The sequence below is a fragment of the Nuphar pumila genome, chromosome 17 (assembly GCF_984573655.1).
Source record: "Nuphar pumila chromosome 17, dmNupPumi1.hap1.1, whole genome shotgun sequence".
In the NCBI taxonomy this organism is placed as follows: domain Eukaryota; kingdom Viridiplantae; phylum Streptophyta; class Magnoliopsida; order Nymphaeales; family Nymphaeaceae; genus Nuphar; species Nuphar pumila.
This window is the reverse complement of record NC_143265.1, coordinates 10,187,707-10,214,424: the sequence shown is the minus strand read 5'-3', so window position 1 is coordinate 10,214,424 and position 26,718 is coordinate 10,187,707. Positions and strand designations below refer to the sequence as shown.

At 39.3% G+C, this 26,718-nt stretch overlaps 1 protein-coding gene across 1 annotated transcript in view; it reads right to left on the bottom strand.

The window, feature by feature from the left end:
* The window catches only part of LOC149811605 (histone-lysine N-methyltransferase TRX1-like), a 125,908-nt gene that overhangs the window by 93,045 nt on the left and 6,145 nt on the right, over positions 1 to 26,718 (bottom strand). Inside the window, exons 9-16 of the mRNA XM_089993317.1 lie at positions 8,606 to 8,703; positions 7,610 to 7,777; positions 6,530 to 6,673; positions 6,250 to 6,297; positions 4,472 to 4,589; positions 4,276 to 4,341; positions 4,086 to 4,147; positions 3,890 to 3,946 (exon numbers count right to left, since the gene is read on the bottom strand). Of these exons, the coding sequence (XP_089849443.1) occupies positions 3,890 to 3,946; positions 4,086 to 4,147; positions 4,276 to 4,341; positions 4,472 to 4,589; positions 6,250 to 6,297; positions 6,530 to 6,673; positions 7,610 to 7,777; positions 8,606 to 8,703 (761 nt within the window). The remainder of the gene's footprint in view (positions 1 to 3,889; positions 3,947 to 4,085; positions 4,148 to 4,275; positions 4,342 to 4,471; positions 4,590 to 6,249; positions 6,298 to 6,529; positions 6,674 to 7,609; positions 7,778 to 8,605; positions 8,704 to 26,718) is intronic.

The window sequence follows — 26,718 nt, the reverse complement described above, 5'->3', positions numbered from 1 at the left end:
ATCCAATGAATGTGATGTTGGATGTGACCTTGACAATGATCAAAGTCCTATTGTTGTTGAAAATGATGATAATGAAGAGCAAATCCACAGGGATGTTAGTCTACAATATTCAAGACGTAGAGAGCAAAATCTTCCATGTGTATTACAAAAATACTCTGAAGTCTCACCTAGAAGAACGTCTAGAATCTCTAAACCTCCAGAAAAATTTGTGTCTTATGAATCTTTTTCACCCACGTATAGGGCCGCCATTACATTAATACAATCATATGTTGAACCATCATCCTATTCTCAAGCAAAAAATCATATAGAATGGATAGAAGCCATGAAAATAGAATTGGATGCACTAGAAAAGGCCAATACTTGGACGATACAAGATATCCCTCCGGGTAAGAAACCTATAGGTTGTAGGTGGGTATACAAAGTCAAAACCAAAAGTGATGGGACCCTGGAAAGATATAAGGACCGTTTAGTAGCAAAAGGATATGCCCAAGAGTATGGCATCGATTATGAAGAAACATTTGCTCCTGTAGCCCGTATGACCACTGTTAGAACTTTAATAGCCTTCGCCTCCATTAGAACATGGCATATCTTTCAATTAGATGTCAAAAATGCTTTCCTGAATGGGAATCTCGTTGAAGAAGTATACATGGAAGCCCCACCTGGTATTAGTATCCCTAAGGGTAAAGCTCTTCGTCTAGAAAAAACTCTTTATGGTCTTAAACAGGCTCCAAAAGCCTGGTATGACCGATTTAGTCATGTTATGCTTGATATTGGTTTTCAACCTTGTTTAACTGACATTGCTTTGTTTGTTAAGAAATCTGATGCAGGCATCATTATTATTCTTCTCTATGTGGACGATATGATCATCACCGGAGGCGACAATCAGGGAGTTGCAAATATAAAATCTCTTCTTAAAACTCACTTTGAAATGACTGACTTAGGTTTATTAAGATATTTTTTAGGCATTGAAGTTGCTTATTCCCCTCGGGGGTATTTGATATCTCAATCTAAATTTGCTCTTGATATCGTTTCCAGGTCTGGAATGACAGATGATAAGAAAGTAGACACTCCAGAAGTTGTCAATGTCAAAATGAAAATTGATGATGGAGAACTTCTTGATGATCCTACTCCTTATAGACAGTTTGTTGGAGCTCTTTCTTATCTTTCCATTACTAGGCCAGATATAACTCATGCGGTTCATACAGTCAGTCAGTTTCAGCATGCTCCCACTTTCGTGCACATGGGAGCGATTTTGCGTATTATTAGATACTTAAAATCCTCACTTTCACGAGGACTCTTCTTGTCTGCTTCATCTTCATTAAATTTAATTGCATATACTGATGCTGACTGGAGAGGTGATCCCAATAATAGACACTCAACTACTGGTTTCTGTGTGTTCCTAGGTGAAACCTTAATTTCGTGGAGGTGCAAGAAGCAGCAGAAAGTCTCTCTTTCCTCTACCGAAGCTGAATACAGAGCCATGGCAACCACCACTATGGAGGTTGTTTGGCTCAGACGATTGCTAGCGGATATGGGAGCTAAAGCAACGCAAGCTTCAAAGATGTGTTGTGACAACAAAAGTGCGATCTACATTGCAAGCAACCGGACATTCCATGAGCGCACTAAACACATTGAGATGGACTGTCACTATGTCAGAGAGGAATACTTACATGGAACCATTGATCTGCCATATGTTACATCAGAATATCAATTAGCAGACTTCTTCACCAAGCCTCTCGCTGCTCCCAGATTTCACTTCCTCTTAGACAAACTTTTGCTCATTGTACCGTAAGTTTGAGGGGGAGTGTTAAAATGTAAATTGTAATATATATATATATATATATATATATATATATATATATATATATATATATTTTTTAATATTATTATATTTTCTTTTATTATTTTCTTTTTCTAATTTTCTTTATTTTCTTTTTTAGCATCTAGTTCAATAGAAACTAGATATTTGATCCAGTCAAGTTCCTGTTGGAACTTGACTGTGCAAATAGTTGTTGGACTGTAGTCCAACAACTATAATAAATGTTGTTGGACTATAGTCCAACAGCTATAATAATAAATGTTGTTGGACTGTAGTCTAACAGCTATATTAAGAGACGTTGGAATCCAACGTCTCTTTTTGGAGAGCTCAAAATGAGCTCTCCTCTCTCTTCCACTTTTTTGTATATATAGGGGTGAACCCCTTCAATGTAAATTACAATGCTTCTTAAGCATTTTGTTCATGAATAAAGTATTATTTATTTTTCAAGTGTTCTTCCTTTTATACCCTTTCAAGGGTCATGCTTGTAGTGTCTCCAATAGACACTTGTTGGTGAGTTATTTGTGCATTTGTTGAAGACCACCATTTCATTACAATTCATGCATAGAGATTTATATTTTTTTCAAAGCAACAATGGCATATTTTCAATTAACAGCATACAACATGAATAAAAACATTAAATGAAGTATTCTAACTGAATTTTTCACAAAGAATCAATTATATATCTCCCTATTGTATTTCGAAAACTGATTTTATTTCTAAGAAAACCCATTTTCAAGGTTAGCATAAAATCATAGGTTCTTAAATAAAAAAATCGTTTTCTAGAGACACCCCCCCTGGAAAATCTGATCAGTCCCTTCTTCATTAATATATTTTAGGATTTACAAAGGGTTGTCATTCGAAAATCCTTCATACTTCGAATCTGGGCTAATCGATTGTACCCGATTTGCCTGTCTTCGAATACTAATCACATGATTCAAATCACATTTTGTTTCTCATCTGCATGAAATTCCAAATCACATGTTTGGTTAGTTGTGCAAACGAGATTCATTCTCTCATTTGCACGAGATTCCAAATCACATGTTTGGTTAGCCGTGCAAATGAGATTCCAAATAACTTTTATATGCAACCAAACATACCATAAATGTTGTAAGATGTTTATTCTTGAATATATCATTTCGTACAACAATTAAGTCATCATCTATTTAATCTTAAATTCCGCTCCTCTCAAACCTGAATTGAGGTTCAAATGCATTAATAACATTCAATTTTCTCTCTCTATCAATATTCAGCCTACTTACATATTGCTATCTATGCATCTCAACAACATCAAATTTCAAACTTCTATAGATGATAATGCCTTACACTAACTCAATTGTTCTACCCTATATACCAAATCTTAAACTTCTACCTGATAACCCCAGCCTTCATGCCTTTGTATTTTTTTCTCTTACAGGCACATTAGATACAAACCAAGAATATATGGCACTATTAGTTTATATCCCAGTAACATCATACTCCTAAAGCAATGAAAGCTTCCAATACCTATGTATCCTCTAGGCACTCCCTACCTGAAATCGTCAACCTAGGTGCACACTGGCATGTTTCACAAGTATTTCTAAAACATACAGGGAATCCATATCACCGAGCGTACATTTACATGATGGTAAGAATATAGCTTATATTGCCAAATATATCACATTCCCCTGAACATTTATTACCATTTCAATCAATAGTACATATAAAGTGATATTTAACTGCCTTGTGCTTATCTTCTCCATCAGAGCTGACAAGCTAGCAGTAAAATACAACAATAAGACAAGAAATACTTACAACCCATAAGAGCAACAACAAGCAATTTAAATGATAAGAATTGCAAAAAATTCAAAGACAGCATAGTTTAGAGACAACCCAATCACAATCATACTGTTAGTAATGAATTTCCAGCAATGAGAACAAAGGAACTTCTAGCAGCCTAAGCACCACAGAAAACATAGGCTAGCTTAGCATTTTCTCTTAAGAAACAAAAACAATGTTGCATATGGCACATCATCTAATACTGTAACACCTTGCAACAAGTTGAAAAGCAACAGCCCGGATGCACAAAATTACCTGAATACATGCTCCATATGGAACACCACATATGCTGCACAAAAGCTTCCAACGATCCTGCGCAGATTAGAGACCAAAATTTAAGAGTAAGCACCAGAAAGTACCATAACAAGGCAAAACGACTAGAAGAAATAGGGGAACTAAGTTTACAAGTTATCCCAAAAACAATAGTGGGGTAGAAAAAGGAATCTCATACTTTGTGTATCCTATTTAACCCGTCAATTGGCTCCATTTTCTTGACATCAACAAGGCAGGTTTCTGCAAAATGTTGCTTTTTTGTGATGTTGTGCATAATTGCTGGTAGATAAATGACATATAGTTGCAATCTGACAGGAGGTCAGAGAAATAAAATAAGCCAAAAGAGGTCAAGAAAAAATTTGTCTTACCAGGTATCCACATAACACATGAAAGATGAGCCCAACGCCCATCAGTTGTAATCTTCATTGCACCACCTGCAAAAAGTGCCACAGATTGAGGTTGAAAAACAAAAAAGAAGCTAATTGAGCTTGCATCATGGAGAATCCCCTTACATAACCACAAGCGTCAACCCAAGTTACTGAATGAGAAATACAACAGGCATACCAACAACAGGGCAGAGGCAGCACCGTGGTGGAGGATTAGGAGCACCTGGCTGACATAAATTGCACAGCCAAAGTTTCCCACTCCAAGGTTCTGATTCACCATAGCATCGTGCATGAACCTAGAAACCAAAAGTGATTGCATTAAATGGTTTAAATATTAAAATATACGGGAAAATTCAATGAAACATAGGCTCTCATTGCCTGCAGATATCAGACAGACTGAACAACACTCCTCAGGGGACTCACCCCTACAAATTCAGAAAATTTTTTGGAAACATCAAAGCCAAAAACAAGAACATCAACTAGTAATAAGGTAGTAGAAGGATCAGAAATTAAACAGACAGACAAAAACAGGAGAAAAGAAGCAAGACGGCACTCCACAGAAAAAAATAAACAGAGGAAGCTTCCCAAAACATTAAGCATGTGAGTTAGACAAGCATACAGAACCATCATATGTAGAAGAGAATAAGTTTTACTTAATTGTTAGTATGCAACTCAAGTACTACAAGATGTGGGGAACCATATTCGCAAGCAAGGTCCCAACAAAGAGATCACTAACTAATAATCTGGGTACAAGATCCGAATGGGTCGATTAAAAATTTTCCAAACATTGCATAGATTTGGCCACTTTCAGAGCTTGAGATTTTTATCAGTGAATTCAATTCATTGAATTATATGACCAAATTGTTGCATGGTACAAATCTTGTCTATCATGAAAGGAACACGTAGGGTGGTGCATTGTCATTTCGGTTAAGAAACGGTTCAAACATCAGAATTTCAAGCATATTTTTCACTATCAGTTCAGTAAAAGGATGGTTTTGCACAATCAATGTCTCTTGGCTCAGAAATGATAGTTTGAAGGAGAGCATAAGACACATGAAAGGCAGAATTGTCATAAGCATCAAAAGGGGTCTTGGTATGCATATTCTAACATGACATTTTTACTTACATAACAATCAGTTATTGGTATATTTCTCATCTTGTAAATTGCTTTAACAGTATTTTTGCATCAGGAAAGGCTGCATATCAGAATACAGGCTAAGGTAAGAGGCTTCCTAGAATAATCAGATTTTCTACCTCTGAATCTTGTGATCATAGTCACAAATGTCGTTCTTGGAAATTTCCAAGATGATGGAATTTCTTGGGAGATTTTGAAATTTTTATTTTTATCAGAAAATCTCGGGAAAATACCGGCATATAAAAAAATTTAATAAATATATTGTAGAAAGAAATTCTGAAAATAGGTTATAAAATCTCTCAATGTAAAACATAGGAATAACATAAGCAAATGGAAAACGCAAGTGTTTCAAATGGGTGGGTATAAAAATTAGTCCCATATCAAAGAAGATGGGAAACGAGGGCCCCTTCCCTCCTCTATTTAATGTGGCCCTTTCCTTATGTTAAGAGGAATGAAAGGGTGGGTGACCACGTGGGAGAACGTTCACGTTGTCAGTGCCCTTTTAAATTTTAAAAGGTGCATTACTATTCTGCCCCTACCTTTAATTTGTTTTTCTCGGCGTGTTTGGTTCTTGGGAAGTCTCAATAAAATCGTGAAAAAAAAGTGCAATAATATCATGACTTATTTAAAATAGGCGAGATTTTGAAAATCTCATGAAATTATTGGATTTATTGCGTTTTATGAATATTGCACGATAATATAGCAAGATTTTCAAAATCTCAGCAATATGTGTTACTATGTTTGTGATTCCATCTATATTTTAACCAAGAAATATATCATGAGAATAGTCACAAAAGAAAGCATGATGTCAAGATTCTTACCATCATCCGACATTTGTCACACTGCAAAAACAGATTGTTTGCATATTCCTAAAACAGAAAAAAAAAACGTAAATAGAGTACATATAAGCGACGAAGAGGTCAGGAAGCTCAAGTCAAAAGGAGTAACAGAAGGGAAAAACTCACCAAAAAATGAAAAAAGAACTAAAGACCAAACCATATACAAGTTAAGATTCTAAGCAAACTTCTAAAAGGAAGCATGGAATGTTAAAAGCAGCAAATAACTTTGATGAGTAAAAGAGGAAAGGTCAAAGCAGAGTACCTCATCCATGTTGCAAACGTTACACCTATCAAGATCTTTCCAGTTAATATGAACTGGATGATAGCTAGAGTGCTGATCCCTATACTTTTGATAACCAAATTTGGATGGGAAGCATTTCGAATATGAGCAACTATTTGCCAGATCCTGAAAATGAAAAATAAGGTTTCATGAAAACACAATACATGGCTAGTCATAGACTGGTTGACAGTAGAACTTTTGACCATAATATTTGGCAACTTCTGTTCAATCAACATGAAATGTGTGCAGGTGTGATTCTGTGCAACCCATGAAATCAAAAGACCAGAACTAGACATTGGGGAGAGGAAAGGTGGAACTCAGTGCTTTGTAGTAATGCATTGATCATCAACAAGTTCATAGCTATAACGTCAACCTTTGTAACAACTAACAAGATTAGATCTAATACATTATTGCACACAAAACACTGTCAATGTGAACAATTGTAACAGCAAAGACTCAAAGAAAACAATATGCAAAAGATACGATAAAACAGCAGTATAAAGTCTTAATCTCCAACCATTGCATAGCAAGCTACCAAAATACTGTACAGAACTGCTGCATCTAACATTCGCCTTAAGTTTCCTAATCTCACTTTAGCAATAGACACAAGATACTGGACATGGAATACTTTAAGAATGGGATAATGCAGCAAGAAGTTGAAGTCCAATTACACATAATTTCATGTACATATGACAACACAGTGGCAAGGTTGGCTGATGCAAAAGTGGTTTTGCAAGTGCCCTTCATTTTATGTTCAGGAACATTGTTAATTCGCAAAAAAAAAAACTTTAGAAAGAAAATGGGCTTTAGCAAAAAGCTGCAACAAATGCCTCCATATTCTTCTTGCATTCAAACTAGTTTTCAAACCTCGAAGTAGATAATATAAAAGCCAAATATAACAAAAGCAGATAGATAATGTGATACAAGTACAGTTATTCAAAACAGTCTTATGAAGCAAAGAACTTTCTAATGGACAAATGCCACAAGGACGAAAACAAGCACATGTTCTTTACGATTTTATCAATACCAAGAACAAGATAAGAACAATAATATTCCCTTTACCTGTATGAGTTTCCGAACTTTTTTGTTGCAAAAACCAAACATATAAGAGCCAGACCTTCGTCTCATTTTTCCAGCTTCAGGGTCATGACCATTAAATAAATTAATCCCTGCCTTTCTAATCTGGCAATAAATCTTCTTCCAGCATGCTGCTGGAGAACTTCCATTGATCTATCAATAAATAAGCATCACATGAAGTTGAAGCAAGAACCAAAAATGACTAGTTTAAAAACAGAAATCTAATGCAGTGGCTACTTGAGAAGGAAGCCAAATAAACATCTGTATTTCATTATCGTTCATAAACTTAACATGGTTCAAGTAATTATGAAGCTAATCAGTAACCTGTGACAGGTTCAAGTAATTATAAAGCCAATTAGGTGATAAAAAAATACCCACTTTAAGTTCAACAAATGAAAAAAAAGGAGGTGATGAGAAATAAAAGTGCCCCCATAATGTTCGCGCTTAATATCAAATGCATGACTTATAAAATATACAAGACATACTTGAAAAACAAAGTCACAGGAAAATGCTGGCATTCCTAATGCAAAAACATATCACTGGAACTTCCCAATGGATCTTCAATAACAACTGCTGATGCAGGGTTACTCAGTTCATGGGCACAATTTTTTTTTGCATAAATTAATTAATTACTAGCAAGTGAGAATATTTCTTAGATTTACATAATCTTTTCTTTATACAAAATGTCTGCACATCTACATCAGTGTAACCTCATGCCAATGACAGATAGGTTGGAATAAATGAGTGCTACCAATACTGTTACCCTATCATAATTCAGATGTCAAGTGAGCCCAACTTGAAGAGACCCTATTTAACACTAAAGGTGAGTTTTGCTTTTAAAACATGTTCATTGATTATATTGTACTTTATCAAGGAGAAAGGAAAGCTTTTATGCATATGCACAAACAGAAACAAGCCCTACAAGTAACAGATACACTGCATAGGGCTAGCCTCCTTGGCATTGAGGACAACAGAATCAACCTGCTGTCCATTATCTAATGTGACCCTGAATAAAGGTAAGGCCTTTGATCTCGGATTCCTCAACACTTCCATCTTGTACTCAGAAATTTCATTTGGATCTGCAATAAGAATCAAACAAGCCACAAGTTAAGGCTCCATGTGGAAGAATTGACATTTACTATTCATAATTAACATAAAAAAATGCTTCCAAATATTTACAAACAATGAACAGAACCAGATTATTGTTTGTCTAGACGAAAAACTTATTAAAATAGTTCTTGACTATAATTATGATAGGTTGTATATGGACTGCGTCCAAGTTGATCCAGTAGGATCAAATGAGTCTACTGATTCCAAAAATAATACCATGAATATAATATGGATTCAAACCATGGTAAATCGAGAATCCAATCTACGACTAGGTGTTGACTTGAAAAAGCTTTTCAGAATTGGTTTACATCGAAAATATTGGCAATTTTTTTAAAAGAAAACCAAAAAGAATTTGGAAATCAACAAGGGGAAAGATTATCATTAGAATTTGGACCTTATGTACATGTGTTTGTGCATGTGGGTGTTTATGTCAACAGCTTTTAGTGAATGTTTACAAGCTCACCACAGCTTCTGTCCCTAATAAACTTTAAATGCAATAGTTATTTCATATAATGATTTCCACTATCAAGTTCTTGTTAAGATGGATGTATTCTTTGGTGTGTATGCATATACGTGTGTATTATATATATGTATGTATATATATATACATATGTATGTATGTATATATATATATATATTATATTTGACTAAGCCTTTGGTCAACCTAGGTTGACTAAGCCTTTGGTTGTTGGAGGCTAATCCAGCGGCTAGAAGGTTCCTCCCTCTCCTTTAATCTCCCTCTCTTCTCCCTTTTTGTGCCTATATATATGGGTGGGTGGGTGCCTTTGTAAGGTGAGAGAGTGATGGGTAGTTTTTAGGCTTTTGAGTGTTTAAGTGTTTGTGGTGAGGATTGTTTGTAATTTTGTATTTCTTTTTATATTATTTGAATTTCATTCTTAATAAGATTGTTTATTTTTAAGTCATGTGTTCCATTGTTACTTCTATGGTGAATGTGTATTCAAATACATTGTATTTTTTATTCTTGGTATCCATTCCGGAGTTTATCGGGATTTATGTCATTTTCATGACATGGTATCAGAGCAAGGCAACATGGTCTTGAAAAAGATTTGTATGGTATGGATTCAAGTTTTTCGCATTTCGGTATGTACCTTTGGCCCCTTTTGGTTTCATATATGTGGTAGGTATTTTTTTGTCCTCTTTTGAAATTAGAAATTGTTGTCCTTTGATATATGAAGTATATGTTTTAGATTATAGATGTGTATGTTGAAAAAATATATTTTACAATAATATGTGGTTTCTTAAAATCTTATATGTGTTTCATATTTTGTAAAACATTAAATTTTATGTTGTATTTCTTTTTTTTAATGTCTCTTAACGTATATGTATACATGAGTATGCTTGTTCTTATGCCCATATATGTATACATGGTTTATCTTTGAGATTTTTTAATGTATCATAATGTTTTCTTAATGATATTTTAATTGTGACCAAAGCATGAATTTTGTGTGAACTCCTTGATTAAGATTATAAATCTTAGAGATTTTTCGCATAAGTATTGTCATGAGTGATAACATAGATATTTTCTATGCTCTCATAAAATCCTTCTATCATCATATGAATGTATTATTCCATATATAAGTGATATTGCCTCCTTTTAAAATACCTTAATAAGTAAAATTTTATTCTAGAAAATTAATAGCTTGAGTATTAAGGAATTGTTGCATTATATTCCTAGGTATATGCCATCATGTATCCAAATGTATGTTTTAATAATTTTGAACGTATTATGCATTTTGTGTGCATTTCATCTTGAATAAAGTTTATATTTTTAGTGTTCTTAAGCTCCTAAGTAGCTATTGTGTTTATGTATCTTTCTTTGTGAGCTCGTGTTTGCCTCTTGTTTGAGGTGTGTGAGTGGGAATCTCTATATGTTTGTCTTCAATTGTCTCATAATAGACTTATGATTTAGATCTAACTTGTTAAAAGCTTCTTTTTAATAAGATCATGTATATTGTTCTTGTCTCTTTATTGAGAGTTATTAGATCTTTTGTATGTGATGTGCCTTAATCCACTTGTTCCTTGATTGGTGGATTTCTGATTTTATTTTGAAGAATTCTCAAACTTCATCTCCACTATGTAGATTGCTTATATTGAGCATGGTCCTCGTTCGCTTATTCAAGGTTATAAAAATTGTCATGTGATATATTGTTGTGCATATGATTGCACTATATTAATTCTAAGATTTCATCTCTTTTATTGGATTTAATTTGAAACTTTGTCTTTTCAAATTAATTCCTATATATGAACTCACTTATTTGAAATTTGATTTTTGTGAGTATGTATCGCCTTTTTATGGCATTTGTTTTGTCCATCACAAATTTTTATATGCATCATTTGTTTTCATTGTTGTTATTGGGTCAAGGTTAGCCATTGAGGTGAGTTATGTGTGCATCTCATGTCATCTTATCAATCTAGATTCTCAAGTTTTTTAGTGACGTGTTGTCATTTGCCTTGGGTCTGATTGATGGTTGATTGGCCTCTGAACTCATTGTTATTAGAAATCTGAGTTGGTCATTGAGGTGAGTTGTGTGTGCACCTCATGTCATCTTGTCACTTTAGGTATATGTCTAACTGGTAGGTGATTGACCTCGATTTCTATGAGTGTTTTATCACTCATGTTTTTGTATGGCCATTGTTACAATATTGGATACTTGGTACCTTGTTTTGAATGTGATGGTAGTTATGTTTTGAAACCATGAAGTTTTGAAAGATTGATATTTGTATTCTTCTTAATGGCATTAGTTGTTTTCATTACAAGCTCTCTTAGCTCTTTTGTTCTCTCCTGTTATACTTCGTATCTAAGTGTCATTATGATGCAGAGCAGGATCGATCCAGATCCATACAGCCTGACCCAGACAGGAGACCGAACATGCACGATGGGATTGAGGATCGGACCCACGTAGTGGATCCGACCCAGAACATGGTACCAAGACGCAGGGATGGTGTACCCCTGCGTACTTATTCTAGACTAGCACAGGTTCGAGCGTCCCAAGCCCAGCAGCAACGAGAAGACGTCTCGGGTCCGGGACCGGACCCGAGACCCGGATCCAGTTGACGTCTTTAAAAAAAAACCTATTCTAGGGTTGCATGGAGCAGAGATTATTGGATATTGCAGCAGCCTTTTGTTTTCTGAATTGTTTATTCCAGCAGATTCCCCTTTGTTCTTTATTCCTTCCTATTGCTTGTTTCTATTTAATTTAAGATCATTCTATTGTTCGATTGAAGTGAACATTGAAATAAAGAAAACCCAACACCATTGATTTCGGAGGTTATTCAAATTATTTTCTGAGCAACGCACGGTGTGGGAGTCGTGCCCTTCGTTTCAACTTTCAAGTGCCCGTGAAAGCCGATCCCCTCGCTGCATCAAAGTGGTATCAAAGCCCAGCCTTCCTCCTTCGTCAGCGGCATGGCTCATGAGGCGGGGAACGATCCTAGCATCGGAAAAGAGCGGGAGGAAACCGGCAACAAGGATCTGGTGATGCGGATGGTCGAGATGATGACCAAGGTCCAAGAAAACATATTGCGCGTCAGCAGGGACGTGGCCAGCATGTCAAAACGACTATACGGAATCGAAGGACGGATCATCGTCCTTGAGTCACCGGTGGAACACCGTGCAACTTCAATACCAAGGTCAAGTGCGGATTCGATTAACGGCACAGTGGATCGTGCGAATACCATATTCGTGAAAACAGGCCAGACGATCCATCAAAGTGGTATGCATCCTCAGCCTGTCTGCGCCAATGACTCGCATATGTTACCCCCTCTCCATCCAGATTCGATAGTGGTTGTGACTCACACAGCCGGTACCCTCCAGTTAAACCAGGGAATCACGGCAGGACCCCCCCCCCCATCTATCAGTTGTGTCTGTGGCCGCGTCGCAGGCCAGACCTGGCATGTAGGACCCCAGTGTCACGTTGGGTCCAGCCGCAGGCCTGAGTTCATGGCCTCTAACCACGGGGGCAGCGCCACAGGCCAGGTCGGGTCTGCAGGACCCCAGTGTCACGTTGGGTCTTGTCGCAGGCCTGGGTTCGTCAGCCCGACCGGGGAAGGACCCCTTTTTCCCTCCTGAGCCCGTGCGTGGAGGCCTCGTGGTAGCACACCCGCGGGCAGCAGGTGGTCCCCCTTGGTTTGGGCCGAACCCAAGAGGGTCCGGATCAGAGTTTTTTTCATCGGGCACCAGACCCGGTTCCCGAGGACCATCCTTTGGGTCCCAGAGAGCGGGTCCAGGCCTCGAACCCCATTACCGGACCTACCCAGTGTTAAAATATAGTTTGTGTATGGATCTGGATCTAGATCCATACGCATGTTAAATGAAACACATGCTCAATACAGCTTCATTAATGGCATTCTTGTAATACCTCTGATATTACAAGGCTCATTGTATATCTGTTTATTTTATAAAGCTTAGGGTTTGGAGGTCGAGCTTGTGCGTGCCGCCCCAGCCAATTGTGCATCTCCTCCTCTCTCTCTACTTTCCTGTGCGAGCTGAACCACACATACATCCATACGAAATCTCATATGGTATCAGAGCTTGGGGTTGCGGAATCCTATTAGAGGCGTGTTCAGCGAGATCTGAAGAAACAGGTTTTGGCTCGTCTTCCCCCTTTTTATTCTCCTCTCCCAATCCTTCTATGCAACTCGTCTTTCCCCCTTTTTATTCTCCTTTCTGAATCCTTCTATGCAACTATTTTTTTTTCTGCTAGTTCTCGTTCATCATCTGTCCAGATTCTTAACGTGATACCAATCCCATCGTTCATCAACGACAGTCCCAGAACTAAACAGGTTTGTCTGCTACTCATTTTTTTTATTCTCGTTCATCAACGACTGTTGCCATCGACGATTGTCAGTCATCGTTTCTTGATTCATCCACTCTTAACGTCTGACAGTCTTTCCTCAACATCAACGACTGCAGCCACATTGCTGCAGCCATCAACGACTGTCAGTCATCGTTTCTTGATTCATCCACTCTTAACGTTTGTCAGTTTTCCCTCAACATCAACGACTGCAGCCACATTGCAGTCATCATTTATAAGTGTTCTCCTCTCTGATTGCAGCCTGTTTGATTCATTTTTTTATTGTAGTCAACAATCTCTTTGATTCCAGAAATTTTTCCTTTCCTTTATTGCTATTTTAGTGTTCCATGTGCAACGCCTATAGGCATATTATAATAGTTTATAATCTCGATTCTGAATCTACAAAAAAAAAAGATTATTTCAAGATATTGGTAGCACAGGTACATGTCTTGTTGAAGTTCTCCTGATTGATTCAGTGATCTCAAACTTGTTTATTTCTTTCCATTCGTTTTGTTTGCTTATTCATTGTCCCATTGATATGGATTACTCAACGTCATCCGGTCCCTCTGCAAATTTCTTGAGTCAGCTCGTTACAGAAAAACTTACTCATTCTAATTTTTTGACTTGGAAGAGGCAAATCCTTCCTTTTATACGGAGTCAGGATCTCGATGAACATCTGGATGTTTTAGTTCATATACCATCACGGCTTATTTTGCAAGAAACCAAGGATGAGAAGGGTGACACAATTACCATTTCTATTAAGAATCCAGAGTATACAGCTTGGAGGAAGCGGGATCAGTCTTTTGTTGCTTATATTACGTCAACACTCTCTCAAGAAGTGTTGGTTACTTTTTCAGATGATTGCACTGCGGCGGATCTGTGGAGTAAGTTGTCTCAGACATACTCTCAAATATCAGAAGCCCGAGTTATGTACTTAAAAAATGAATTTCAAAGTTTGAAGAAAGGCTCCATGACAGTCATGGAATACATAGGTTGCTTGAAGAGTATTACTAATCAATTGGCAGTTATTGGAAGTGATATTAAAGATAAAGATAAAGTTCAACAACTTCTCAATGGATTGGGTCCTGATTTTGACATGTTTACCACAGCTTTATCATGCCTTCCTCGGTTGCCCACTTTTGATGACCTTCAAGCGAAACTTCTCCAGCATGAGATGATTATGAAACAAAGGGCAGAAGGAAATGAATCAGCTCGTCCTCATTCAGTTTTGGCCATGGACACTTCTGTAGGTTTTGGACGAGAGAATGGAGGGCATCAAGGAGGCAGAGGCCGCGGACGTTTTGGGCAGGGAGGACGTGGTATCTTGCCTACACCTAATATTTCAGGGGCTTTTAATACAAGGAATCAGAGGAGAGTGCCCACTTGTTTCTTATGTAACAAAAGAGGACATATGAAAGCTGATTGTTGGTTCAATCTACAGAATAGAGGAAAAATAAACAAAATTGAGAATAAATCAGCTACTACTGTGGACACAAAAGTGTCATCCACAGATGTGCAACAACTTTTGTTATCAGCATTGTCACAGATGACGATCAAGCAAAATGAACAAGGTGAATGGTATTGTGATTCAGGTGCCGCCACACATGTTACGGGAAATGCGGGTAAGTTATCTCACTTATTGCCTTATTTTGAAAAAGGTAGTATAGTTACGGGAGATGGAACTTATCACTCCATTAGTCATACTGGCAGTGAACATATCCCTATGTCAAAGTCCTCACTTCACTTGTCTAATATCCTTCTTGCTCCTAATATTAAAAAGAACATTGTTTCTGTAGCTAAACTTGTTGACGATATGAATTCTTCCATTGAATTTACTCCCTCTTCTGTTTATGTTAAGGATCTACGAACGAAAGAGACGTTCGCTAAGAGGGAGTGACAAGGAAACATGTACGTCTTCAAGGAGATTCTTTCAGTGTCTTCGCCTTCAGTCTCAGTCCTCCAGTTGAAGTCGTCCAAGCATTCTTCAGTGTCTTCGCCTTCAGAGTCTTTTTTTTCCCTTCATTGGAAGTTTTTAATTCATCTCATTGTAATAAGTCAGATATTTGGCATAGTCGTTTGGGACATTGTAGTCGGGGTTTCGTTGAAAATCTTGTATCTGATGGTCTCCTTCCAGAGTCTAGTTTATGTTCATTTTTTGATAATAATAATAATAAATGTTTTTCATGCAAACTCTGCAAAAGCCATGTTCTTCCTTTTCATATTATAAATAAAAGAGCTTCAAAGCCATTTGAGATTATTTGTTCCGATGTTTGGGGACCTGCACCTATTCCTTCTCTTTCTGACAGTCGTTACTATGTTGTCTTTATTGATTCTTATTCCCGTTATACTTGGATATATTTCTTAAAACACAAGCATGAAGTTTTTCAAATATTTCGGGAATTCCATTCGATGGTCAAAACAAAGTTTGCTTGTGATATTGTGCATTTACAATGTGATGGTGGAGGAGAGTATTCATCGAACGAGTTTATTGCCTTTCTTCGGGATAAAGGAATAAGTCGACAGGTTTCTTGCCCTCATACTCCTCAACAAAATGGGGTTGCGGAGAGGAAACACAGGCATATTGTCGAGAGCGTGATGAGTATGTTACATGATAGCAATGTGCCCGTTAGTCTCTGGACAGAAATTTTTCACACATTTGTTCATATCATAAATCGTCTTCCTATGGCACTTTTGGATCAGAAATCTCCCTATTATATTTTATTTGGGCAACATCCCTCTTACGATGAGCTGTGTGTTTTTGGTTGTGTATGTTATGTACATATTGATTCATCTCTGCGAAATAAGTTTCAGGACAAGGCTGTCAAGTGCAGATTTGTTGGGTATGCAGATGAATACAAAGGTTATCGATGCTATGACCCTACTACAAAACGTATTAGGACCTCCATAAATGTTGTTTTTGACGAACGAAATTTTCAGGTCAATGACTCTGCAGCGTTGCCATCTCGAGAATTAGAAGTATATGATCCATGGATGAGCGCAGATCTTTTTGCTAATACAGGATAAACATGTCAGACAAATTGTCCTTCCTTCGGCTTGAGTAGGGAGTTGAATGACTCACAGATGCATGTTGAATTATCTCCAGTTGAGTCTCCAGTTGAGCTACCCCAGTAGAACGCTTCTTTGGACAAATATACACTAGACGGGACAAAATACAAAGCCGAGGAATGTGGAAAGCATCGCCAATGATCCGGCTCAAAGGTCGTCACGCATTAAGCATCCTATTCAACGATGGGTGAGTTATGAGACCTCCCTTGATTTCCAGTTGTTTATGTCGCAGCTCACAAAACAGGATGAACCCACTTGTTTTAATCAAGCTCTTCAATCCCGTCATTGGACTGAAGCTATGAATGAAGAAATGGAAGCTCTTCATGAATGCCAGACTTGGGAAATAGTCCCTCTACCAGAAGAAAAGAATGTAGTTGGCTCAAAAATGGGTTTATAAAACAAAGTATAAGCCTTAAGGAAGTATTGACAGATATAAGGCGCGACTTGTTGCTCGAGGATTCACACAACAATATGGTGAAGACTATGATGAAACTTTTAGTCCGGTAGTCAAAATAGGTATTATTCGTGTCATCATATCCCTAGCAGTCGATCGAGGTTGGAGCCTTAGCCAGATGGATGTTAAAAATGCATTTTTGTATGGAACTTTAAAGGAAGAAGTGTATATGGAGCAACCTCCTGGTTATGCCGAGAAGGATCCTACTGCCTGGGTGTGCAAACTAAGGAAATTTCTGTATGGGTTGAAACAGGAGTCCCGTTCCTGGTTTGAAAGTTTCTCTATGCAAATTCAGAGTTATGGTTTTAGAAGATGCTCTTTGGATCACTCACTCTTTATTTACCAAAAGGCAGACATTGTTATACTTCTTATATATGTTGATGACATTGTGATCACTGGGAGCTCAGATAATCATGTGCAAGACGTGAAGCAGTTTTTAATGAAAACTTTCAAGATGAAAGATTTAGGGGAGTTGAAGTACTTTCTTGGTGTGAAAGTTGACAGACAACAAGACACATTGACACTCATGCAACAAAAATACACTCTTGACCTTCTGGAAAGAGTCGGGATGACGAATTGCAAACCAGTCAGCACTCCTAGTGTATTACATCAAAGGTTGAGCTCTGAAGATGGTCATCTTTGTGTCAACCCTACAACGTATAGAAGTCTCGTGGGGATGTTACAGTACTTGACCTTTACCAGACCTGATAAGTTTATGCTGTCAATCAGGTATCCCAGTTTATGCATGCTCCAACGGAGGGTCATATGGAAGCTGTGAAGCGCATTCTACGCTATTTAAAAGGAACTATAGGAGACGGACTTGTTTATCGCAAGAACGATAATCTGCATAGAGGACATGAACTCATCACTTGTACAGACGCAGATTGGGCAGGGGATCCAGATGAGAGACGATCTGTCTCTAGATATTGTGTATATATTGGACACAATTTAGTGTCCTGGAGCAGCAGAAAACAAAAGGCAGTGGCACGATCGAGTACAGAGGCTGAATACAGATCGATGGCTGCAGGCACGGCAGAAGCCACATGGATTAGACACTTATTGAGTGATCTTGGGGAGACAATTATTCGATCATTTCTTTTATGTGACAATCAAAGCGCAATAAACATTGCATGTAATCCTATCCAGCATAGCAGAACGAAGCACATTGAGATTAATCAACATTTTATACGGCAGAAAATCGAGATAAAGGAGATAGAACTATGTCATGTTCGAACAGAAGATCAAGTGGCAAACCTGTTTACCAAGGGGTTAACAGGACGTCAATTTTGGCTATTGAAGAGCAAGTTGTACATGCTCCAAAATCACGTACAACTTGAGGGAGGGTGTTAAAATATAGTTTGCGTATGGATCTGTACGCATGTTAAATGAAACACATGCTCAATAGAGCTTCATTAATGGCATTCTTGTAATATCTCTGATATTACAAGGCTCATTGTATATCTGTTTATTTTATAAAGCTTAGGGTTAGGAGGTCGAGCTTGTGCGTGCCGCCCCAGCCAATTGTGCATCTCCTCCTCTCTCTCTCTACTTTCCTGTGCAAGCTGAACCACACATACATCCATACGAAATCTCATACCCAGTTGGGTCCGGTTCGCGGGTCACCCCGAACCAGATCCAACCAATTAATTTCGAACCCCAATTCAGATCCCCTACCGACCCAAACCCATATCGGACCCGGACGAAGCTCCACTTTGAATTTGAGCCGGGTCAAAACCAGACCCATTTTGTTATGGATCAAGGATCGAGTGCAAAACCGACCTTGTCCCATTACAACTCGATCCATGATCCTACCTATCCCATTCTGGGTCCGACGAGTAGTTTAGGACTTGACCCGATCCAGATCCAATCGGGTGAATCATCCCAGTATTACACCAATCAAACCCAATACCCGTACCAGATCCAACTCATTAACCCATCCCCGATCCAGAACCCAGTATCATACTCGACCCAATACCTCTACCCTAACCCTACCCATAATCTAGACCCATATTATCCCGTTCCTACCCACCTAGAGCCCGGGACCCGACCAACCCGTCCACCTTTAGTAGGACCCCCTGTCATACCAGTGCCACGACGCCGGCCACAGATGGCTCCCACCCACGGGCAAGCCAGACCGATACAGTTTCCAGCTGCCGCCACGCAGATTCAGCAGGGATCGGTACGACCTGAGCGCCGACCACCCGCCGTTGGAGTTCGTCAGCATTAGTATCCAGGCGAGCAGCACCACGTAGAGGGTGATGAAGCAGTATTGGATGACGACGCTTTCTGGAACAAGTACCCCGCAGGAATGGTAGAGACCCGTCAACAGAGAGCACCAGAGCACCCCTCGACCTACGGGGTGAAGCTAGACCTTCCGAAGTTCGCAGAACGATTCGATGCAGAACAGTTCTTCGATTGGTCCTATGTCGTACAGTTTTTCTTCGACTACCACACTGTAGCTGAGTACCGTCGTGTCTCTCTAGCATCAACTTGGTTGAGGGGCCTAGCACAGACATGGCGGGTTGAGCTGCAGAAGTCGAGGGAGCGGTAGGGACTAGAGCGCGTACAGACATGGGAGGAGATGCAGAGGTTGATGCAGTCAAAGTTCGTGCCTTCAGACCACGCCGAGCGAGCCTACAAGGAGTACATGACCCTGCGTCAAGGCACTCGTACCGTGGCAGAGTACACTGCTGAGTTTCATCGTCTATCCCTGCGAGTGCGGATCGAGGAGACCACTCACCAGCAAGTCACAAGGTATGTTTTTGGTCTCCGTCCTGCTATTTCTGATGATTTCAGTTGTGTCACAGTCGAGACATTAGATCAGGCAAGCAGTTATGCCATGAATGTTGAGGAAAAATTGAAAAGGAGGCAGGAATATAGAGTCTCTCATACTGACCAATCTAGTCGACCTAAGTCGAGTTTCCCAACTAGGGAAGCGAGCTCCCCTAGGAAGGAAGACTCAAAGTCCACCCCTAGGGTAGATCCTAGCAAACCCGACCAGTTCGGACCCGCATTCAATACCAGATCCAAAGTCAAACCTAGTGAGTCTACCATCTGTTGTTTTAGGTGTCAGGAGTTAGGACATCGTGTCAAAGTGCCCCACCGTGAACAAGAACGCCCATTTAGTCGAGGGTATAGTTGAGTCAGCATCCGATAGTGAGAGTGAGGGTGAGTCGTGGGTTGAAGGGGATGACGATAGGGAAGTCGTGGAGCTTGACGGCAACGTCAAAAATTTGTTATCTATTCGTCATGTTTTGACCGCACCCGAGAGTCGACCCCTGCAAAATGGTTGTGGAACAACATTTTTAAAACCCGGTGCAACTGTGAGGGTCATGCGTGTGATGTTATTATCGACACTGGTGCGTGTGAGAACATGGTGTCCGAGAGTGTTGTGTCCACCTTGAACTTGAAAACGAAGAAATTGTCCCAACCATACAAGATGGCATAGTTCAAGAAAGGAAACAAGGTTCCCATCACCCAGCGTTGTTTGGTTCGGTTCTCCATGGGGGAGCATTACCACAATGAGGTGTGGTGTGATGTAGGCCCTATGAGTGCGTGCATGTGTGTCGACAGTAGAGCGATAAATCACATTACGATCAAATATTGTTTTCTCATTCCTCGTTTGGATGATATGTTTGATATATTGGTCGGTGCCTCTATCTTCTCCAAAATTGATTTAAAAAGTGGGTACCACCAAATCCGTATCCGAGAGGGGGATGAGTGGAAAACGGCATTCAAGACACGTGATGGATTGTATGAGTGGTTAGTCATGCCATTTGGGTTATCCAATACCCCGAGTACCTTCATGAATATGATGACCCAAGTGTTGCACCCTTGTATAGAGAAGTTTGTCGTTGTCTATTTTGACGACATTTTGATTTATAGCTCGTCTTTGTCTGCTCATTTGAGTCATCTGCATCATGTCTTAGAGATTTTAAGAAAGGAAAAGTTGTATGTCAATGCCAAAAAGTGTGAGTTTATGACGTTAAGTGTCGTATTTTTTTGTTTTATTGTGTCGTTTGATGGAGTGAAGGCGGATCCCGCCAAAGTCCGTGCGATTGTAGAATGGCCTACCCCAAAGACTATAGGAGAAATTCGTAGTTTTCATGGGTTAGCCACTTTCTACTGTCGTTTTGTGAGAAACTTGAGCACCCTCATGGCCCCCATCACGAAGTGCCTAAAGGGTACTAGTTTCCATTGGACGTCTGCTGCGGGAAAAGCCTTCACGCTCATCAAAAAGAAAATGACTAGTGCCCCTGTTTTAGCCCTTCCGGATTTTGACGCAGTCTTTGAGGTTGAGTGTGATGCCTCCAAAGTGGGAATTAGTGTCGTCTTGAGTCAGAACCGCAGACCCATTGCTTTCTTTAGTGAAAAGTTGACCCAAGCCAGGTACCAGTACACCTATGATGTTGAGTTTTATGTTGTGGTACAAGCCCTTCGTTATTGGAGGCATTATCTTATTTATAAGGAGTTTGTCTTATACACGGATCATGAGGCGTTAAAGTATTTGAATAGTCAAAAGAAGTTGAGTGCTCGTCATGCCAAGTGGGTCAGTTTCTTGCAAGAGTACACCTTCACTATTCGCCATCAATCAGGTACTCTAAACAAGATAGCTGACGCACTTAGCAGGAAGAATAGCCTTCTGATGACTATGTCTGTGCAGGTCATTGGGTTCGAGCAATGCATGGAGCTATACCCGACGGACCCTGATTTCCAGCAGGTCTAGGAAGGGTGCCTCTCCCTTGATAGCACAGTTGACCCACGATTTAGTATTCATAACGGTTACCTTTTTCGAGGTAATAAGTTATGTGTGCCTGCATTCTCTCCTAGACTCCAATTGATTTCCGAGTTGCATGAAGGGGGACTAGCTAGGCATTTTGGACATGATAAGACGTTCGCTTTGTTAGACGAACGTTACTTTTGGTCCAAAATGCGCAAAGATGTTGTCAAGTTTGTTCAGAGTTGTCGAGTGTGTCAGGTGTCCAAGGGTCGCCGTCAGAATAGTGGTCTGTATACTCCGTTGCCCATCCCTGAGCGGCCCTGGGAACATGTGTCCATGGATTTTATTGTGGGTCTTCTTAGAACCTGGCGTCGTTTTGATTTCAGCTTAGTTGTGGTTGACCGATTTTCCAAGATGGCTATCTTCGTCCCGTGTAAGCGAACCACTGATGCCTCGTTAGTAGCCTCGTACTATTTCAAGGACGTGGCCCGTTTTCATGTATTGCCTCACACGATCACCTCAGATCGTGACACGCGTTTTATGAGCCATTTTTGGAAATCGTTATTGGCCTTATTGAAAACCAAACTTCAGTTCAGTAGTGCATATCACCCGCAAATCGATGGTCAAACCGAAATTGTGAATCGCACCCTAGGGAACTTGTTAAGGAGTCTCGTTGGAGAGAATGTCAAAACATGGGACCTAATCTTGCCTCAAGCCGAGTTCGCATATAACAGCTCCATCAACCGGTCCACGGGCAAGTCTCCTTTTCAAGTGGTTTATGGTCGGTCACCCACTCATGTAGTAGATCTAACTCTTGTGACCAGTCTCCCAGATCCAGTCCCAGACGCGTTTGATGCCATTGAGTACATGCGTGATATTCATAGACAAGTCCGAGCCAAACTTGTTGAAAGTTACAAATCCTACAAAGCTTTCGTAGACCAAGGTCGTCGAGATGTCCAATTCCAAGTCGGTCAGTTAGTATGGGTTTACCTGTGTCCTGAGCGTTTCCAGTGGGTACTTATGGCAAGTTGCGTCCTAAGAAATATGGCCCTTTCAAAATTATTTGGTGATTGGGTCTGAATGCCTACCTCCTTGAACTGCCTGAAGATTGGCACATTTCGCCTATCTTCAATGTGTCTGATCTATACGCTTACTGTGGGGACAACAAGTCGTCAGAGCCGACTTCTTCCCAACCAAAGGAGAATGATGTAGAGCAGGATCGATCCAGATCCATACAGCCTGACCCAGGCAGAGGACCGGACATGCACGATGGGATTGAGGATCGGACCCACGTAGTGGATCCAACCCAGAACATGGTACCAAGACGCAGGGATGGTGTACCCATGCGTACTTATTCCAGACGAGCACAGGTTTGAGCGTCCCGGGCCTAACAGCAACTAGAAGACGTCTCGGGTCCGGGACCGGACCCGAGACCCGGATCTAGTTGACGTCTTTAAAAAAACCCTATTCTAGGGTTGCGTGGAGCAGAGATTATTGGAGATTGCAGCAGCCTTTTGTTTTCTGAATTGTTTCTTCCAACAGATTTCACTTTGTTCTTTATTCCTTCTTATTGCTTGTTTCTATTTAATTTAAGATCATTCTATTGTTCGATTGAAGTGCATATTGAAATAAAGAAAACCCAACACCATCGATTTCGGTGGTTATTCCAATTATTTTCTGAGCAACGCATGGTGTGGGAGTCGTGCTCTTCGTTTCAACTTTCAAGTGCCCGTGAAAGTCGATCCCCTCGTTGCATCACATTATATGTAGACAAGAGATGTTTGTTCACACTTTTGTGTGTTTGTTTAGCTCATAAGTGGCATTGAGATTACACTCTTGTTCCAGTAATTGATATACTTATTTTGAGTGTCATTATATGTAAACAAGAGAAGTTTATTCACACATTTTGTGTGTTTAAACATTGTTTAGCCTATAAGTAGCATTGAGATTACACTCTTATTCTAGTAGTTGATACACTTAGGGAATGTTCAGTTGCATCATTTAGAATCACTTTCTCACGGGCATGAGAGAGTAATTCTAATTTCTAAGGAGCAACCAAACATGAGATCTCAAATCACAAGGGCCCACCCAGTGTTGTGAAAAACGTTGAGGCGTAGCGAGGCGCTCCACCAAAATCTGAGGCGAGGCATAAGCCTCGAGGCGTAAAGCGTAAGCCTCAAAGTTTTTTTTTAAAAAAACTTTAAAAAACTATAAAAAAATATCTAAAATTATAAATAAATAAAAAATTCTTTATTGATGAAGCAACAACCAACAGGAAATAAAAAATCTCAAAAAATTGTGAGTTCATAAAAAATAATAGTGAGTGAGTTCATCAAAAAGAAAACTTTAAGCCTTAGGATTTTTCTTCATAAGCTTCAAAATAGTTTTGAGCAAAAATAATAAATCGGAACAATGAAACATAATTTTTAAAACGTTTTGAGTTAAATAAAAATTATAGGTGCTTTTCTGTAATTTTAAAAAAGAACCAATTCTGAAAAAATTCTCAAACAACTCTGTTTCTATATTTTTCAGAGAACTGTTTATTATTTTTTCGAAAAATAAAAGCCCTCTTTCTGTAAAACATAGGTTGAGATCAGGGTAATATCGTAATTTTATCTAAAAAACGTGCAAGGGTTCTCGACCCATCTCAGACCCCTTTTTTCATTTTGTTTGTTTTTTTTCCTCTTCTTCTGCAGGTTCCACCACTGTCGCTAGTTTTGGAACAACTCCACCATCTCCGGTTACTCGTCGGTGCTCCACCGTTTGGCCATCCTCCGCAAACCACCACTACAGTCAGAGACTCCGACACGACCATCTAACGGAGGGGGGTCTCCTCCATCCTCCATGCTGCTTCTGTGTCCCGACCTCCACCACTGGGATGCCGCCTCCGCCCTCCTTCACGAGCCCTCCAACGCAGTCGGGGTAGGAAAGCGGTTCCTCCTCCGTGAGCTCCCCCAAGGGCTTGTCCAGGGGCGACCGAAGCGTCCCCTCCGACGCCTTTATCTTCCTCCCTAATTTTGGCTGACCCGCTGGATTCCTCCTCTTCCTCCGTGGTGGAAGAAGTGGTGGTGGTTGTGGTGCTTGGCGTCGTAGTAGCCCAGCGGGTTCTTCTCATCCCTCCTCTGACAGCAGCCCAAAGAACTCTGCCACGTCGGCCTCCACCCTCCGTCGAAACTTCAATGGGACCCCGTGGTTCACCAACTGAAAGAACCCCCACTCCTTGCACGCCTTCCCCACCAACTCGGTGAGTTTGCCGGAGACTGAAGAGGTGTCAAAGAGCGGCACTTTAAAAAAATTGGGGTGCGTGGTTGTGGGAGGGTATAAATTTGCGCGATGCAGCACCTTTACTAAGGGGCTTATGGTTTTCCACATTAACTGAAAACAAAAAGAATAAATTAGAATAGTTGAATGCATTTGTTGTGCATGAACTAAGCAAAAAGAGGCATGTACGCCTCAGTCCGAGGCGCATGCCTCATGTGTGTTGCGCTTTATACCTGCGCCTCAAGGCACAAAGGCCCTCGCCTTGAGGCGAGGCGCGCTTTTTGTGCCTTGAGGCGCGCTTTTTGCGCCTTGAGGCGCGCTTTTAATAACACTGGGCCCACCTGTGATTTGTACTTGCTTTACTTGCTTTTTAGAATCACTTTATAAAAAGCATGAGATCTCAAATCACGAGGCACCCCGTGTGATTTGAAATCACAGGATTTAAAATCATTCTAATTTCAAATCCTTTCTGAAAAGGAGCCGTTGAACATGCCCTTATTTTGAGTGTCATTATATGTAGACAAGAGATGATTATTCACATTTTTTGTGTGTTTGTTTAGTACATAACTGTCATTATGATTATGTTCTTGCTCTAGTAGTTAATAACACTTGTTTTGAGTGTCATTATTTTGAGACAAGAGATGTTTATTCACACTTTTTGTGTGTTTGATTTACCCATAAGTGGTATTGAGATTATATTCTTGTTCTAGTCGTTGATACACTTGTTTTATGTCATTTTATGTAGACAAGAGATGTTTTTCAATGTGGTGAGTTATGTGTACCCATTGATAATACTCTTGTTCTAGTCGTTGATACACTTGATTTTTGAGAATTTATGGTATAGTGAGGTGATTGTGGTCAAAATAGTGTTAAGATTTGCTAATATCATTCATTGTGATATATAGGATTTTTAAATCTCTTCATAATTTTTCTAAACTCATTTGCTCTTGCATGAGAATTGGTTATTGAAATATTTTCATGTATTTTACATGCTTTAGTTGCATAATTTGTTCCATGATTGATTGTTTTGCATGTTTTGCATAAGTTTAATTAATGCTTTCTAAGCATTTGTTAATGAAAGATACATTATTTTCACCTTGTGAGTTGTTTGGCCACTATCATATTAATATCTCATTAAAGCCTTTGTGGAATTTCTTTGAAATATTGTTTGTTTCATTAGTTAGTTTTCTAAGCAAGTGTTCTTGAAAATTTTTCATTGTTATTGGTCCTAAGTGACCCTTTTAGTTGTATGGCTAATATTGCTTCTAAAATGTTATCGATCTATGTGTATTTGACTTTTCTTAAATCGTTATTGAATGATTGAAATCATTTCTTGTATCTTCCGTTGTGTGAAAATGTTTTCGTAATTTATACTCGGTTGTGAGTTATTTATTCATGGAATTGTTTGTACATCCATGTTTCATACTTTTTTTATGTATTAATGAACCTTGTTTGATAATATGCAATAATGAATTAAGAACTATAATTTCCTAAAATTATCTATTGAAATGAATCTCTCAATGACTATTGTATTTTGAAATTAATGACTTTTTCAATTCTCACTTTAAAAGATCATGATTTTGAAAAATGTTAAATTACCTTATTAAATATTTTTCTATATATTGTATTTTTGTGTGTTTGGTCATCCTCTCTCCATAATATATATATA